This window comes from Protomyctophum bolini (assembly GCF_963924005.1).
Source record: "Protomyctophum bolini genome assembly, chromosome: 7".
In the NCBI taxonomy this organism is placed as follows: Eukaryota; Metazoa; Chordata; class Actinopteri; order Myctophiformes; family Myctophidae; genus Protomyctophum; species Protomyctophum bolini.
The window spans coordinates 47,564,576-47,582,632 of NC_137868.1; the positions used below are offsets into that span (position 1 = coordinate 47,564,576).

An 18,057-nucleotide genomic window follows, 5' to 3' on the forward strand; every position below is an offset into this window, starting at 1 on the left:
AACATACGTTTAGGTATGCTTTTAATGTAGGTATAGCAGGTCCATATATCCATTGAATATATAGCAAAAATCAAACCACATTAATAAAATAACGGAATTTTGCCACGCAGAATATTGATGGAGATTTCACACAGAGCATTCAGAAAATCTGAACTGGCATTTTTCAGAATAATGTGTCTGGTTTTAGGACTAGCCTTATACAATCTTTCCAGTAGGACTAAATTTCTAGGAATGAGGTCTGACATGATTACAACAAGGCTTTTCTAGGTAAATAGACTACTGATGTGTCGGCCAATATCTCTGATCTGAGACGAAAACAGTCCGGTGTTGTTGTTTTAAAGTCAACAAGTAAATATCCATATGAACGACTGGTGGCATCGTTATAGGCTTGTAAAAAATATTTAGTACTCCCCGGATACATCTGCCGTGCTAACAACATTATCTGATTCTTGTCTCTGGCTGTTTTGAATAAGACTAAGTAATTAGCATTCAAGCTAATAGTTCTGCTAGCCTTACCTTGGATAAATATGTTTTGTAGTAAATAGATACAACTGAGATTCCTATGATGTACAAACTTTGTGAAAACATTCTGTACCTCTTGATTCTGACTAGCTTCATCCATGACATCATCAATTATTAATAAATTATGTAAATGACTAGGTAAGAGGTTATCATCACATAATGACTCTGGAATTCCTTGTACAAAGTTGATAGGCCTGATTTTCAATAAATCATCATACATCTTTTGCCAACAAGCATATATGTACACAATATTCTCTACTTTAACAGAGATAATCTGGTCAGCATGCTCAATTAACTCTTTCACAAAGAAAGTCTTCCCGCTATTAGATGGCCCCGCTATCAGCATACTAAAAGGATGCTGTAATTTGGTTTGAAAACCATCAGCATCTTTAAAAACATCTCTATTAGTAGCCATAAGGAAGAGTGGTGAAGTCGGGGCTATACTCGTCTCTTGCCGTACACAATTCGTACACGTTTAACAAACTGTGGCATTCTTTAACTGCAACGTTGCTTTTATTCCTAGTGATAGTGCCTGTCTCAGCGTACACACATTGGGTGTCATTCTGATTGGCTATAAATGCGGATGTTAAACACATACAATGTTGCATAAATGACACCGGATGCTTTGTAAACATAATGATTTGAGTAACAATGAGAGGGGGTGTGGTGTATAGACTCAAACAAACTATTTAAAAGGGAGGTCTCAGATCGACATCTACGTCAGATCTTCACGCCAGAGGATAAGGCTAGGATTCGTCAATTATTCGTCAATTATTTCCTCTCAATATTAGTCATGGATGCTATGGGTAAACGATGGTCCCATAATGAATCAATGGAACGTCAGACGTTATCGTCAACCGAGCCAAACAAAACCAAACCTCTGTTCAACTCATACGATCCTTACAGAGTATGGGGATATGTGAATCCACTAGAGGACAGATTGGTCTATACCCCGGATCTCGAAATATACAAAGAGAGAATGGATGATGCGGTCATGACTGCCGAGCTGTTAAGCATACATATGCCAGGAATTGATAAGGAGTACCTGGTGGACTTGGAGTCGGACGGGGTCATAATCGATATGGATGATGAATATTTTGATGCTATCGAGCCGATGGACTTGACTACGAGCAAGAATAGTAGATGGGGAATTGGACAAATGAGCATTTGCGCTTGTCGTAGACATGCGCAGAGCAAGTTCAGTCAGGGAACCTCAGTCAGCGCGCCGGCCGTTAATTGGGCCACCACAGCATCATCCACATGATTCACTCAGCCAATCACAGCTCACCCCATCTCTCATACCGGCTACTTGAACCAGAGGTTTGCATTCCTCTGCCTTCTTGTTTGCCCACTGCTGCTGTATCAGCGTGCTGCTGTCATACAACTTGCGCTCATTCTGTTTGCTTACTTGCTAATGCTTTATTGTATACTGTGCGCTGCTGTATACAAGTGCGTGCTCAATTCTACTGCTGCTATATGCCACCAGTCTTGCCACTGCCACAAGTGGCGTCTGTCTGGGCGATTATGCACTAAACGTTGCTTTCACGGTTTTCATACAAATCCTGGTAAGTCAGTGCAGTCTAATTGTTTGGAAGAACGTGCACTGCTTTTGTTCACCGACGGAAATAACCTAGATCAAGTTGAAGCTGCTGCTTAAATGTTCTTTTCTGTTGCCATTTTATCGTTGTGCCTCGATCACACCGAGATCGCATTTGTTAGCCAATGTATTTCACGTCGGGTCCTGTCCTGCTCACAACACTAGTCAAGGAAGCGGCTTACCTGCCGTCTGCTCTGCTTTCCGCTGTTCTTCACATGTAAATCCAGGCCAAAGTTTTATAATCCGTTTTTTTTTTAACAGTGGTCACGCTTGGGGCGCATTCTTGTCTTGGCTGCGTAGTAGTAGGCTACTAGTCAATATGTGGACGTAATATAGATTCAAGGCAGCAGGATTAAAGTATACACTGCGACTAGTTGTCCACAGTGCAGAGTAGGAGAGTGGCGACACGCTTTGTATAGTTCCAAACATTGTTCCTTTGGCTGGAACTATCACATTGAGATAGAACGAGCACTTCCGCATTCCATTGTTGCCACGGGAATCAACACTGTCGCCACTATTACTAGATCACTCGGAGTATGCCCGCATCGCGTCTGTCAAGCATGTTGCCACGTCTGCACATTATAAGCGTCTTGAGCTTGTTTTATTAAAGTCACTTGCCGGGTGAACGTTGTTTAAACCCGGGGTTCATTTGAAGCACCCTCAGTTTAATATGATGATAAACTTATTTGACGTTGTTGGATTGTTTTCATAATGATTCAAGATTTTTGTGGCTTGTTTTCGCGGACCTGGCTGCTTGTCTGTTCCAATATGGCAACACAGTTCTTAATGCAGCATCAGTCAGAAGTAAATGGAGTTGACCAGAGCAACTGAGGGAGCAGTGAGGTTGCTCCTGGTTGCATAGGCCCACATGGCACCTGGGTCCCAAGGGATATCTCAGTGTGAATTGTACCATATCATGCATCTAGTGTTGGGTAGAGCCATGCTGGATATTTATTTTTTATTTTTGGCTGGAGGAATCAATATCATGCCAATTGTTTCATGCGAACTATCTATAAACTAATTGATCCTGCTGTTTAAGTAAATTATTCACCTGGCTATAAGGTGGATGCTTGCACATTCAGGAATCTCAACAATTATTTTAATTGGTAGTCCTATTATGACGTATTTAGGAGGCTAATTATAGGGAAATTAATGATCTGGAATATGTGTTGCAACTATTACCAGTTGTCAAGCACAGTTCAATGTAAGCGGTCTGCAGCTAGAGGATTAAAAAATGCCCAGAAAGCACTTTGGCTCGGTTACATTGGGGGGTCCTCCTTTTCAATGAATCAGATGCAGTACTCACGATGGTTGGAATGTGCTCATGCTCATGAATGGAGAAACAGTCTATGGTACGGACGCACGGGATATAGGCCCTATGCGGGCGCGTAAGTTCTTAGAACGGTGGTGGGTGCCCCCGCCCCGCCCCCAGTGCGGGAGCCCACTCGTCTATTTGTTTGCATTGCACAGTGTGCTCAGTGCGCTATTTCCGAATGCGCCCATTGTGTCAGTGGGTGCTTCAGGCCTCAAGCACCCCCGACTCGCTGCCTATGCCTATGCTTGGAGAAATGGCAGCATGGGTTACAGCAGAGCCATCTAATACTAGAAGAGTTACGATGAGCGGGCATAAACCAAGCACTGTTCATGCAGCCTGAAAGGCGGACAAGAAGAGTTTGAATACATTGTTTTCAACAAGGGCGGTGCAAATAAGAGCTATTTAGGCATGTGTGCAACATGACAAATGTTTTAAAAGTATTACTCAGAGACGACTAAAGTCTCTGTAATGTGTTTGTTGTATGATTACTACAAACAATCTAAAATAAGGGATTTAAGAATACTAAAGCTGGGCTGTTGCCTGGGTCCATGCATTTCTGCCTACTTCTGTCCTTCTACCCATTTGTAGAAGAAGAGCCGCGCCATTGAACTGGCCCCATGAAGTGAACGGAGTTTTCGTAACTCTGTCTTACTCTATGGGTCTGTTTTACAGGTAAGTACATATGGTGCGCCAGGGAAGTGTTTAACATTAAATAAAACTTACAGTCTGTCTTTAAAGACAGGAATTGGCTCATTGCTAACATTTCTGCTATGCTTAGCCCAGGAACAGAGGCGTGGTGTTTTTCCTATGCTCAGTCCAGGAAAAGAGTATGGCGTTACTGCGTTGCTAACACTGCTTCAAATGATTGATTTGAATTCTATCAGCGTTACGGCTTAGATGATACTACACTGTGACTGAAGCTAACTTGCTTTAACGTCAACTTTAGCTATATCCATGTCATTTAAAGCGATTCATAGCCTGTTCTCATACTGCTTCTGTTTCCATTTCCTGAGCGACAGCCCTTTATACTGATTAGATCAGGGGTAACCAACCGGGGGTTCGCGAGCTACTGGTAGCTCGCGGGAACGTTTCCAGTCGATCGCGAAGTGTCCATTGGAATAATGTCAGTGCCGCTCGTCACATGCAAATTAATTTTGAGCAGAGCGCTGTGGCTCTGAGTTTGAGAATAGACCCCATCGTCCAAGGGTGTGTGTGCGTGTGTGGTGGGGGGGGTGGTATCTTAGCAACACTGAATGATCTGTCCCATTGGTCGTGTGCTCGTATCATGAGCCAATGGCTGCAGCTCTGAGCTTCCCAGACCCAGGTTCACATCTCATGCCCTAAAGAGAACTGACAGGTCAGCCACAGGGCTGCTACCATATTAGCAGCTGTGAGCGCTCTTCTCTTCTCGTGAAGAAAGCAGGACAGAGTTGTCAAATAAATCCCGCCGTCATTCATACTGTATTTATTCTCCGACCCGACATTAAAATACGGAACAACGTGCGTCCCGCGTATCAGTTCATTACGGGGCTCGTGACAGGCTGCAGAGTAGACACTTGAGTTGGGACTACTAGCCGATAGCGCCGCTGCTCCTTCAGTTTTCGTTGTTCGTTGTTATAATATTTTTTATTATTGGGATTTGATCATTGATGCAAATTCTAAACATATGGATGCAGCTGCAGAAGTTGTGTTGCTTAAAGGAATGCATAGTTGCGTTCTCCTCAACTGCTGCGCAGCAACAACAAAAATATAAAAATGAGAAAAATATACTGAATATACCAGTCTGCAATGCAAACTAATAGGCGAGTGCACTCCAGGGCATATGCAAAGGGAACGAATGACTTCTGTCCGTGACAATAATCAATGCTACAGTTTGAATTCTGTACACATGCACACATAGAGCAAAAAATATGATAAATATGAAATATGAAAACTTGTTGAAGTACAACGCATGAGTCAAGTAGCTGCTTTTGTATCAAACCCTTTCCTCTTTACTGAGCCTACTGTCATTGAACTGCTGTCCGATAAAATGCAGGATGTGTTTGCATTAACTTCAGATATTTAAATGGAGATTATTGGATTAGTAAGTGACTGTCACCTGCAGGTCAGAGCTAAAGAGAAGGAATTTTGAAATGGCCTTTTCACAAATTAAAATAATAAAATCCAAGTTTAGAACTCGTATGACTGACTCACATCTTAATGACACCCTCAGACTGGCAATCACTAAATATGAACCAGATTTCAAAACGCTTGCAGATAAAGTGCAGTCACAGCAGTCTCATTAAAGGTGGGCTGACCCTGAGAGTATGTCACCATATCTGTGCAAATATATATGGTCAAGTTATGCCTATGTCATTTGAACATCTGCCAATGTGAATATTCATTGAAATGAGAAACAAAATATTTCTAATACTAATTATTTCTAATTTGTCTTAATATTATTTGACATTGATAATATAACTTACTATAAGTATTTATTCTAATTTAAGCTTTAGTCTTTGTGTGGATCTGTGCACATGCATTGAGCCTGTCAGAAATAGCAAAAAAACAAGTGTTTTTTCTAACACGTTTTAGTGGTAGATCTTGGCTTACAATTGGGAATAAAATGGGCTCTTGGGCTTGAAAAGGTTGGTTACCACTGGATTAGATGAACCTTGGATGCCGGGAAGGTCCTCCCTGTGGGTTGCCGCATACAGTTGTAAAGGCTAAGGCGTTCACCAAATGGGACAGTGACATCGTAAACGAACAGCTGAACAGCACCAGACTGTAACTTGTAACTTGGAGTATTATATATGTTTATCCCTAAATTTCCACGACACAGTCTTCATCGCAGCTGCAGCCATTATCGATAGGCTCACATTGGTGGTATACGTGGATCTGCTGCTACTGAAACCATGAGGCAGGTCATCAGTTAATCAATCTGCATCTTCACCTAGGCTGCATTTGTTCTATTAATTCTATTCACATGCAGTCGCTCAGCCGCTCAAGTAGTGTTTCGGTTGAAACATGTGTATCCTTGATATGTTAACATGGACGCAGCTCCTTCTACGGTCTTGGGGGAAGAGTACGAAGGGAGATGAGTTGCAGATAAATCGCTGAATTTAATACTTGCCGGCAGATGTAAGTCTTCCGTGTTATTTGAGATACCTTATAAGCAGCGGTGGCATGCTTTTAGTCGGATAAAACCTGGAATGGGAAACTGATCAGTCATAATGAAGGAATCTGCATCACCCATCAATAAGGACGCTCCTCTGTTCCATCTATCGACACGTTACTCAGTGGTATAACTATTGGACCTGTGTTATGGATTATTTCATTCTAAGAGCTGTTCTAATTCCAGGTTCGTCAACGTAGAGATGCTTGTCCTGTTTAATTTCATGTTCTAGCTCAGAGGCCATGCTGATGGTTTCGAAGTTGCCTGGAAACCTTCAATCAAACCATGCTAAATTATTCCTGCCTTCTCTTAATTGCAGCTGCAAGCTCATGAGGTTACAGTATGTTTGCCAAATCGTCTTAAAACCTATGACTCTGCAGGGTCCTATTCATCTTTCCAAGTTGCTTTCTGTGTATCCTATCATAGTAGTGCTTTTAGTTAATTGTTTTAAATCGCAAAAGCATTATAACTGGCGTTCAGCTTTACTCCAGATCCTTCAGTGAGTAATCTACTGGCAATCCTATAATAGTTTTTTTTTTTTTTTACTTCTATGTGGTGAATCCTATGCATGGTATTTCCACTTCTGACTTTGCTTGGATGCCCACCATAAATCTCAAAACAACTAATTTCATTAAGGTATATCTGTGACAGCAACTAACACTAGTCTTTGTCCTTTCTCTTCCATGCCTCATTTTCTGCCATGCTGTCCATCCGCAATGTCATGAGCCCCTATTCATGATGGATTCCGGGAAGCCATGGCCGGTCCTGCAAAAGCTGCTTATTCTGTGTCAAGGCTGTGGGCTGCCTCCTAATCTCTACACGTCACACTCTTTAGGATCGGCGCAGCTACCACAGCAGCACCAAAGTTCAAAATGCTACACTCTACAAGCTTTGGGCTGGTGGTCTTCTGCAGCTGATGAAAGCTATGCTCTGCTAAACGCAAATGCATTTTTCAGGCTCAGAACTAATGAGCTCTGAATCATGTTGGTTACGTTGCTGCTGCTGCATATATTCATTATTTTTGCTCCTTATGCTGCAGGATATTATTAATACTCTTAAAACTGTTTCTGCATGATCTTTCTGTTTCTTAGGCCAGTGGTCCTCTGCTGCTTACGAAAGCTATGTTAGACTAGTCTTGAAAGATATTTTGCAGGCTCAAATACTAACTAGTTGCGAATAGTGTGTTTGCTACTGATTTTCTTTGCTTACTGCAGAAGTGTATAATTAATTCTTAAAACTGTATTTTGTATATTACTGTGGCAGAACTTGCAGCAGCAGCGTTGCCGCATCATGATCATGCATGCGATCATGTTGCCAATTTGCAGCTCCAGGTGGTAGACTACTGGGTACTGATTTCAGACATTAATGATAATGATAGAATGTCCTTTTCGGTGATCCTGGTTGGGTTGGGTTCATGTTGGTTTGCTGCGCAGTGGCAACCAGGACACCGTTTAGGACCCCTGAATTTCAGGGATCAACAGGCGCTGTACTGTTGAACACATTGACCTAGTCATCACATAATGCTAGAACAGGCGCTGTACTGTTGAACACATATATAGCTTAGGGTTGGTGATGATCTGCTTTTTGGGGGATTCGGATGTTTTGCGCTGTTTGGGGGATTCGGAGTCCCTATGGTCGGGACTGATGCGCTTGACCCGTACCTAAAAAGCAGATCCAATACATCGCCAAACCATAATAAATATATTGCATTGATTATCTTATATTCAATAAATATATATATTACATCCTCCTTGAGTTGTCTGACTGAAATGAGCATTTGCGCTTGTCGTAGACATGCGCAGAGCAAGTTCAGTCAGGGAACCTCAGTCAGCGCGCCGGCCGTTAATTGGGCCACCACAGCATCATCCACATGATTCACTCAGCCAATCACAGCTCACCCCATCTCTCATACCGGCTACTTGAACCAGAGGTTTGCATTCCTCTGCCTTCTTGTTTGCCCACTGCTGCTGTATCAGCGTGCTGCTGTCATACAACTTGCGCTCATTCTGTTTGCTTACTTGCTAATGCTTTATTGTATACTGTGCGCTGCTGTATACAAGTGCGTGCTCACCCACCTCCACCCCAGCTACCACCTGTCGTTTTGGATCTACTGTTTTAGGTACGGGGGATTCGGAGTCCCTATGGTCGGGACTGATGCGCTTGACCCGTACCTAAAAAGCAGATCCAATACATCGCCAAACCATAATAAATATATTGCATTGATTATCTTATATTCAATAAATATATATATTACATCCTCCTTGAGTTGTCTGACTGAACTTCCTATCACAACCTCACCCCCACTCAACACCGAACTATTTCAAACCAGTGCAACCCCTGTATACTCTGATGATGAGGACGCAACCTCCCCTCTAGATCTATCTGTACCAAACCTTGTCCATGAGGGTGCTACAACATATGATGACCTTCGCCATGATGCACAGGACAAGCGCAGACTCAGAACCCCAAAAAGAACCCAAAACCGCCACTACATTCCCATGTCCACACTGCACCAGAGTAATCGGGTCCAGAATCGGCCTCCATAGCCACCTGACGACCCACAAGCCCACTATGTATAGTGTACCCACTATACACTTATAGACTTGGATAGTCTATTATACTTAGATGTATTGTGTAACTTACCTGTGTAAATATGTTACATGTTTCTCACTAAATAAAAATATCAAAACTTATTTTCATCGTTGTTTTTTATTTCATGTTTATTTCATATTTATTACACCTGGAAATTGTAATGCTGGGGTAAACCATAACAAAACCCGTGTGTTTCCCTGTCATCTATCAGCTACTGTCAGATGTCATCTGTCACCTGTCACCTGTCACTTTCAATGATAGGTTGTACTTCGCCCAGCAGATATGGGAGTTTTTTGTCATTGGTCATGTTTTCAAAATCTCTGTGTGTGGTTGTAATCTGTGGGAAGTATGTGTCTCTGATGTCTTGGTACAATGGACAGATGGTTAGGAAGTGTAGCTCGGTTTCCGGTTTAAGAAATAAGACAAATTATACCTCTACTATCTCGCTCCTCTGCCATCATCCGCTCTGCATGAGCAGCTCGTGCCTCTTCGACCTTGATACGCTGAAATAACACAGGCACTATTACACAACTCCATATAAAAACACCTTCTACACTTGGCACACGATATACATTCAATATAAATTCTTGGTGATGTATTCACACGCTCATGCACACACATGCGCATGCACACATGCACACACACACACACACACACACACGCTTTTTGAATGACCTTCCGATCCTTAGGCTACGTATCTTCTTTAGGTTTTAAAAAAAATTAAACCAGCAGAAGATCTAAAAGAACATTTCATATCATCACTTACTTCAACCAGCTTAGCATGCTCTTTCAGCCTTGCTTCCCTCTCTTTTTCCATCTTGTCAGCTTGCACCTTCATTGCAATTCTGTGGGCTATCTTCAGCTGTTCCGACGTATTCTCCAGTTCCTCCTGTTTCCTCTTCATGGCCTCTCTCTCTCTCTCTGCCTTCTCCAAGTCTATTTTAATCTCTGTAGGAAACCAATGACACAGCATTCAACAGAAAAACACTGTCACACCCTACAACGTCGGGATTGTACCTCTATGTCCCATCAGCCCTGAGTTTCCTCAACCATAACCACTAGGGGGTGTAACGATATAGTAACTGCATCGATTTTCGAAGTACTGTATTTCAAAATGAAAACAGCAACTACTTCATGTATTGTATCGTTTGGCAATGGAAATAAATTTTGTGTATGGTATTTAGCAATTTACTTAATTAAAAAAGTATTTTAAATAGTTACTGTATCGATTTCAAATCATTGAAAGTATAAGCTTGATTGATTTACTGACTGACTTTACCTTTTTCTCTCTTCTGTCCTGCAGTGAGGCTTTTATCTGCTGCCAGTATGGCCTTGCCGACGACCTCCTTCTCATCCAGGTATGTCTTCAGCGACTCCTCAGCCTGGAGACACACACACACACACACACACACACACACACACACACACACACACACACACACACACACAATTAGCCTACACCTCAGCACCAGTATATGGTTACATTAATTTAACATTCTTTGACTCAGACAAGAAGTTGTCAGGAATCTGACTCACCTTGACTCCTCTGCCATCTTTACATCTGTATGCATCAGTCATCTCCTTTAGGTCCTGGCTGAACGTCTCGTATCCTCCAGGGACCGAGTACAGACCAGCTCCCACGTTGTCCTCCAGGTATTTAAAGACTTGTTGGATGATTTTTTCACATGCCTTCCTGGACTCGTTGACGTTCTTCTCACAGATCTGATCATATTCCTCCTGAAGTACCCTCTAAAAAAACACAGTGGTAACAATGAACATGCATATATTCACAAATGGGTTAATTTGTAGTGTGCAGCGTGTGCTCCAAAGTGTATTACACAGTCCTAAGGTCTTATGTAAGTCGGATAGGGAACAGTCAACAACCGAACGGAGATTTCTAATTTTAAATCACACCCGTGTGAAGTGAGGGGCGCTCTTATCATCTTCATGACGTAAACTAGACACTATGACATATATTGTCCATTCATTAATTGTCAATGGGAATTTAATGTTTGTGTAGGAAAAAGTATTTACACCAAATAAACATACACGAAACAAACATATATGTATATATGGGCCTTTACAAATACAAGTGGGAGGGGCTCCTACAGTGGAAAGAGAAGAGACAGGAACGATGAATACCGAGAAGCCATTATACAAGGGATTGCAGTTAAACAACTGCAGTCCCGTGTACTAGACATGGGACTCAAAAGCACAATCATTTTGACTAGATAGGCTTTTGAGGATTTTTAAAAGTGTTGCATAAAGTGCACAGAAACACAATATGAAAATAATGGATGATATGATTCCCAACACATACCCCAAGCTGCTTCTGGTATCGATGGTTGTCGTCTTTGAAAGAAAGTTTTGTGAAGAGTGCCAGGGCTTCTTTTAGACTGGACGAATGGATTACAGACAGCTCCTCCAAGGTGTTGGTGGGGAGGCATACCGACTGCATTCTCTGTCCATAGAGGACCCGGGCCTGCTCAACAGCTTTGCCATTCTCAATCTCAGCCAGTGCCTTCACAGCATTTTCCAGACAGGGAACCTCTCCACTACGGATGGCTTCCGCGTATGTCTCTGCCAGCAGACCAAGCACTGTGGAAGATAAACCCATTCAGCAAGTGTGTTCAACTATAGTCATGATAGAGATTTTTGCAATGATGTACATGCCAGACAAAAGTCAGATGCTAATTCCATTATCAACCTACAACAATCAAAATAGGTTCCAATAGCGGCAGAGTGGTACGTCTGTATACCGAATATTATGTGTTATAGAAGTTTATACAAGTTTTTAAAATATTTATATAATATACAAATGTCTTCCTCACAATAAACACTTGATTTAATTGTCAGAATGCAAAGTGAACACAGGTAGCAGATTTATTTAAATCCCTCAAATACTGTTGACTGACAGAAATGCCAGACACTCAGTGGCTGCAGTGTACATTCAATATTTTAATCCCACTTACTTCTGCCGGTGACCTTTATGCCGTCACTGAGAGTCTTGGTGTTAGACTTGGTATAGATGTGTTCAGTGAACTTGTTGGCCTGTTCAACAAAGTCTTCATCCAGGTCATCATCAGTCATTTTCTCCATTTGTTGCATTATCTTGGCGGTGGCCGGTCTCTCAAACACAAAACAATGGCGAGACAAGAAGAATTTCCGAAGGCAGGCACGGGGTTCGTTATACTTCTGATTCTCTTGACCTTTGACAACATGAAACAAATACAGAAAACAATACCTTTTAGTGTAAATAACGTCTGATGCCTAGATTACATTTTTGGAAATTTCAATTACGGTGTATTCAAATAATTCGTGAAAACCTTGTTTCTCCCTGAGGCCGTGTTCCAGGTACTCGTCTTCTGTTATAGATCTCCCATCAATCTCCAGCTCGAGTGCAAAATCTCGCACAGCCCACACAAAGGAGGGAAGGAAACCTACATATGTACTATCATCATTCTCATCCTCATTGGACTTAACTCTGATGTTTTTTGTCAGTTCTGTCACATATCTGTGAGGGGTGGTGTTAAGGTTTACAAAAGAACCTCACACAACAGTGACAACACTGGGTTTGAAAAGCATTTTACAGACTGAGCAGGGATTTATACTTTCGATGTGAGCAACTGAAAAGACATAAATGCCTACATGATACATTTATTTAGTAATAAATACTGAATAAATGTTTGTTAGGAGTAAAACTGTCCCTGAAACTCTCTTTGGAGCTAGAAAGCATCTTATTGCTGTGCACTCACACCCTCTCATTGCATTCACAATACCAAAGCTCTAAGCAGGAGGATGGTTAATTTAGTTCAAAAGGTTTATCTGCATTTATGGAGATTGGAAAGACATACTGTAAACCTTGTTTATCATTTCCCAAACAATATACTTGAGCTTTGTCCAAATGTACTTGGACTGGAAAAGACTATTCTAATTGAAAACATGCCACATATTGAATAGTCCCAGACATAATGTGAGTGAACACATATAATAATAAAGAGTGAATAATGTGAAGGATACTGAAGGTTCTCCATGGATTTGTTATCAATGACACCCATGCTGTTGTAGACCAGGGTGCTGCTGAGCAGAACTGCCATGGCAAAGATCCAGTTGTCATTCTTCGTATTTCCCTGAAAGCCCAATAAATTGTTTGGACGTCATTTTTAATGAGATTAATGAGTATTAGAATAATTTACAGAGTGTCGTGGGAGTGAACGCCCAACTCCACAAACCCCCAAAACCTCTGACGTCACATCCCTGATCCCTTCCTGTAAAACTTGATTTGAACATGAATGATTGAAACAAAATGGCGTCTCACCTTCTCAAAATCTCCCAGTCCCTCTGTATCCAGCAGCACCAGAGTGTGGTCAGTCTTTCTGGGGTGAGGTACACACCACATCCAGATGCCCTTTGTCTTGGATTGGACGGTGGATCCCAGAGGGAATCCTTGAGGATGGAATAATATGGGACAATAACGAACCAAAACTAGAAAATATTGGGCTAGCTCTCTACTCGATGATGGCGTGTTGACCCACATGACATCACAGCACCCCCCATCTGCCTTCCTATTGGTTGACCCATATCAGAGCCATAGAGTAAGACAGATATCTTAAATCCCTTTATTTTAGAATGTTTGTAGTAATAGTACAACATAAACATTACAGACACTGTCAATCTCCAGGGCTGCATGAACAGCACTCGAGCCCTCAGTCTTAAGCGTTATTCATAGTATGGATTTTCGGTGGTGGGGTGACCACCGAACTACAACATGACATCACGAGCCGCAGTGAAGAGCAAAAAAAAGACGCAACCAAAGAGCTGTTGCCATGTCTCATAGAAACAAGTAAATAGGTCTATAAAAATAATCCCAAAATAAGCGCATATAGGGGTCTGTAACCTATTTGAAATGAAGTGCCATGTTTTTATTTTCTAGATAGTGAGTCTGCCATATCCAGATTAATTTTAATGACCCCACATTAAAATAAAAAACATATTTTGATTGTCCACAGATACAAAGTTCTTCCATCTTTTTAAATATTTTCTTGCACATTGTTATAATGATCATTATATATCCCCCTGCAGTCAGAGTTCATAGTTTTAATGAATGAATGTGATGCATTGTAAGCTGGTAGATCTGCTATTTTCAAAAGTAATCTTGGACATTTTTAATTAATTTTTTGGATTAGCCGTCCTTAGTTGGGCAAATGCATTCATCTGGGGATCCTTGACATGGGAATGTGCTGTGTGAGGATCACTGGTTTAAACAACATTAGGAGAAAAGCCCACATAACCACTTTAGAAACAAGAAAAGCAACCACAACTACCAATATTTACAAGCAACTTTACAGAAAAAGAAGCCGCTTATAATAAACAGACTTGGCAACACTCCAGCATTCTCCCAGAGCCGCTCAAGTGTAAAATCAAACAGTGCCTTTTACGTTTATGAGGTGGTCAGACCCACGTCTAATCGTTATGCGCTGAGTGTTTTTAGGTCAAGGGGCTTAATAGCAAATTGCGCAAAGCGAAAATAATTAACATATGGACACTCCCACAATGCTAAAATATTCAGGAACGCCATATGCCATATGTGTGTGCGTTCAACACGGGCCGATAAGGCTGTCATAATATGATTGTGCGCAGAGCGAGGCCAATTTATGTATTACCCCATTGTAAAACTGTTCTGGTTAATCGACCCCTATGGCTCTGACCCACATGACGTCACAGCCCAGAGGGCAAACGGCCCCGGGAATAAGTACGGTAACTCGCTATACTCGAGCCCACAAGTACATTCAATATATTTCAACTAGACTATCTCTTTTTATTCTGAGTCTTAAAGGCAAATGCCAAATTAGATTGATCTGAACTAGGATGTTATTTGGGGACTTTGGAACACATACTGTATCATGAGTTTAAACACGTGTCTTATAATTAAAAAGCTCACCTTCGTTTGCCCCAGCCAGCCTGTTCATGAGGTAGGACTTTCCGGATCGGAACATGCCCACTATTGACACCACGACCACTTTCTGCTCGATCTGCTGTAAAATCTCCAGGCTACTGGGAACCATACGGAGACTCCCTTCACTGTCACTCTCTATCAGACATACTGGCTCCTTCATTGATGCCATGATGGTCACTGCTAGTGGAGAAAACACAAACAACACAGAGGGACATGAGGATAATAATGGGGTACAGGCTTTAGTTTATACATACTATTGGTCCGACTGTCATTAGACCGACAACTTACCTCAAACCCTAACCTAACCCTAAACGCAAGCACGGGAGCAGCGCATGTTCGACCGCTGTTTCCGCATGTACGCGGCTATACCTAAATAAATGATTATTGTAACGCCCAAATACGAGACCTATACTTTAGGCAATGCCGGTGGCCGATGGCCAGGAATAAAAGTTTAGAGTAGACGTATGATTTGCTCAGGAATCTCAGAGACAAACATTGTACTTTTAATCCACTACAATTCTTTGAAAACTTTAGTTACTACTTCAATTTTGATTAGAAAACCAAATCAGCCCACATTTCAGCCATTTGAAAATAGCAGATCTACAAGCTCACAATGTCTCGCATCGCGGCACTTTGATCTGCTACAGGCGGCTAGGCCTACTCTCATTGATGATGCACTCTCTTCAAGTTGCTCTGTAAAAGAGCATCTGCTCAATGTAACACGTGGTGTCTGATCGTATGCAACCATCTGCCTACTGTTACTGTGAGAGCAATGGTAGACTAGGCAGGATTTCAAGAAAAAAATGCTATAATTCTAAAGTGTCATAAATTAACACTGAGACAGTCCTGTGTGAACAGGGTCACACGTTCTGGTCTCAATGTAAGTGGTCTCAGAGTCTTACCTGCTTCAGATGTAGGTGTGGAGACACAGAGGAAGTAGACAGGTTATGAAGTTTAATCACCAAGGACCTCGTCGCAGCTCACTGACCTCTCTGCTGTCTACTGGTTCTTTTATACAGTATACTGGCCAATCAGAGGCCTAGCCAGCTACAGCCAGAGGGGGGGGGGGCAGTTTCCCGCCCACTTTGCTGAAAGTGGTAGAAAGTAACAACGTTACTTTGAGCTACTTTTACTTTAGCTTGAGTATTTTCATTCTTCAATAGTTTATACTTCTACTACACTACAACTGAGAGGCAAATGTGTTACGTTTACTCCACTACAAGTATTTGAAAACGTATTTTTTGTAAAATTATTATTACAAAACAGGCTACATCAGGGGTGCCCAGAAAGGTAGATTGCGATGATCACAAAGGCTGTGCAGGTACTGTAGATCACATGACATGCGCCTAAAGAATATTTAATTTAAATATATTAAAAAGGGGCATCTGCCACTCAAATTAATGTGACTTAAAGCAGTGGTTCCCAAACTTTTTCATATCAAGGACCCCCAAATTGACACTTTAGGCCCCCATTTGAAAATATATGCCAAGGGCCCCCATAAGAGAAGGTTCTGGCAGTGATTTTCAACCATTTTCATTTCAAGGACGCCCAGTTTGACCTGAATTAGGCTACGGTCCCCCATTTCTATCTCGGGGACCCCCAATTTATATCATAAAATCAAAGTTAATTCAACTCTGATTGTATTACTGTATGACTATCATTTAGCTGGGGACCCCCTGGAACTCTCTCAAGGACCCCTGGGGGTCCCCGGACCTCACAAGGGCCTGTGGGCTCCAACCCACAATACAATACTTTGTTTTCAAGAGTGTTGCTGTGCACAAACATCGGTATAGCATTACAAATTAAACACAAAAAATCCCTACTTAACCACAAAAAAAACATTAAAAAAAACCCCTACCCATTCCATTGCCCCCCTCTATTACCCATTCCAAGTGCATTTGTACTGTATGTAACGCCATTGCCGCTATTCCAAAGCCCCCTCGGGTACATATTTAAACTATTTTCAGCATTATTTGTGTGGATCTTGTTGAGCTGGTCGTTTTGGAAGTAGCTCTCAAGTAAAAAAAAGTGGGGGCACACCATGGGCCTATACATTCATAGCCTGGGTTCCAGCCTTTTTCGCTGCGTTCTGCCAATCTGAAAATCAGCGCAGTGACATCTTCAGATCCGCGGAACGCAGCAAATAAGGCTGGAACGCGTGTGCTACTACATGGTGGACAGTAACTGAGTAAATGTACTTACCGGTAACCCATTTAGTCCTGAGGTCGAAATGTAATAAAATGTCTTGTAAATCCTGACAGTTTCATGAAATTTCACCCCAAAAAATATATACAGCAGCCTAATATGCTTCTGCTTACTTGGAAGTGTCTTTATATTTAAAACAATGTAGTGTTTAAAAGAAACAAGGAAACCAGATACATACAACATATGTTATGGTGTCTATATATGTCTATATATCATAACGTGAACCAGAAACTAACATGAATTAAGACATTGAAGCAGCTGTACCAATCACCGGGCAGAGTACACAAATCATCTCATGATACAACTGACAATACACTACAATCAACCAAGGAGACTTTGCACAGCATGAGCTGCTGTTAGGATTAGGATATCAAATGGAACACAGCCACCTTAAAGATTACTAATCATTGTGTGTATTTCTGCACTGTCTGCATTGAGTGACCTCTTTACATACTGTATGAATAGATATATCTACTGTTTAGACTGGTTATATGTTCTCGGTGTACCTATGACCCTAGATTACTATGTCTTAATGCATTTGATGAATTACCTCCTGTTTTCCTTTCTTAATACTTACTGTAAGGCCTGGTTTACACTGGCAGCCAAATCTAGCCTGAATCAGATCTGTGTCACTTCAAGATAGAAATACGATTTGCTTAAAAAAGTCTAAATGCAGACAGGTCACATGGAATCCGATTTTTTCAAATGTGACAATT

General features: G+C 41.6%; 1 protein-coding gene across 1 annotated transcript in view; it reads right to left on the reverse strand.

Moving 5' to 3' along the window:
* LOC308318778 (guanylate-binding protein 1-like) overlaps positions 1-18,057 on the reverse strand; it is a gene marked incomplete at both ends in the record, with an annotated part of 31,225 nt that overhangs the window by 3,691 nt on the left and 9,477 nt on the right. Inside the window, 9 exons of the mRNA XM_080768407.1 lie at positions 10,455-10,562; positions 10,717-10,929; positions 11,501-11,778; positions 12,153-12,389; positions 12,507-12,694; positions 13,201-13,310; positions 13,499-13,626; positions 15,122-15,316; positions 16,039-16,041. Of these exons, the coding sequence (XP_080624533.1) occupies positions 10,455-10,562; positions 10,717-10,929; positions 11,501-11,778; positions 12,153-12,389; positions 12,507-12,694; positions 13,201-13,310; positions 13,499-13,626; positions 15,122-15,316; positions 16,039-16,041 (1,460 nt within the window). The remainder of the gene's footprint in view (positions 1-10,454; positions 10,563-10,716; positions 10,930-11,500; positions 11,779-12,152; positions 12,390-12,506; positions 12,695-13,200; positions 13,311-13,498; positions 13,627-15,121; positions 15,317-16,038; positions 16,042-18,057) is intronic.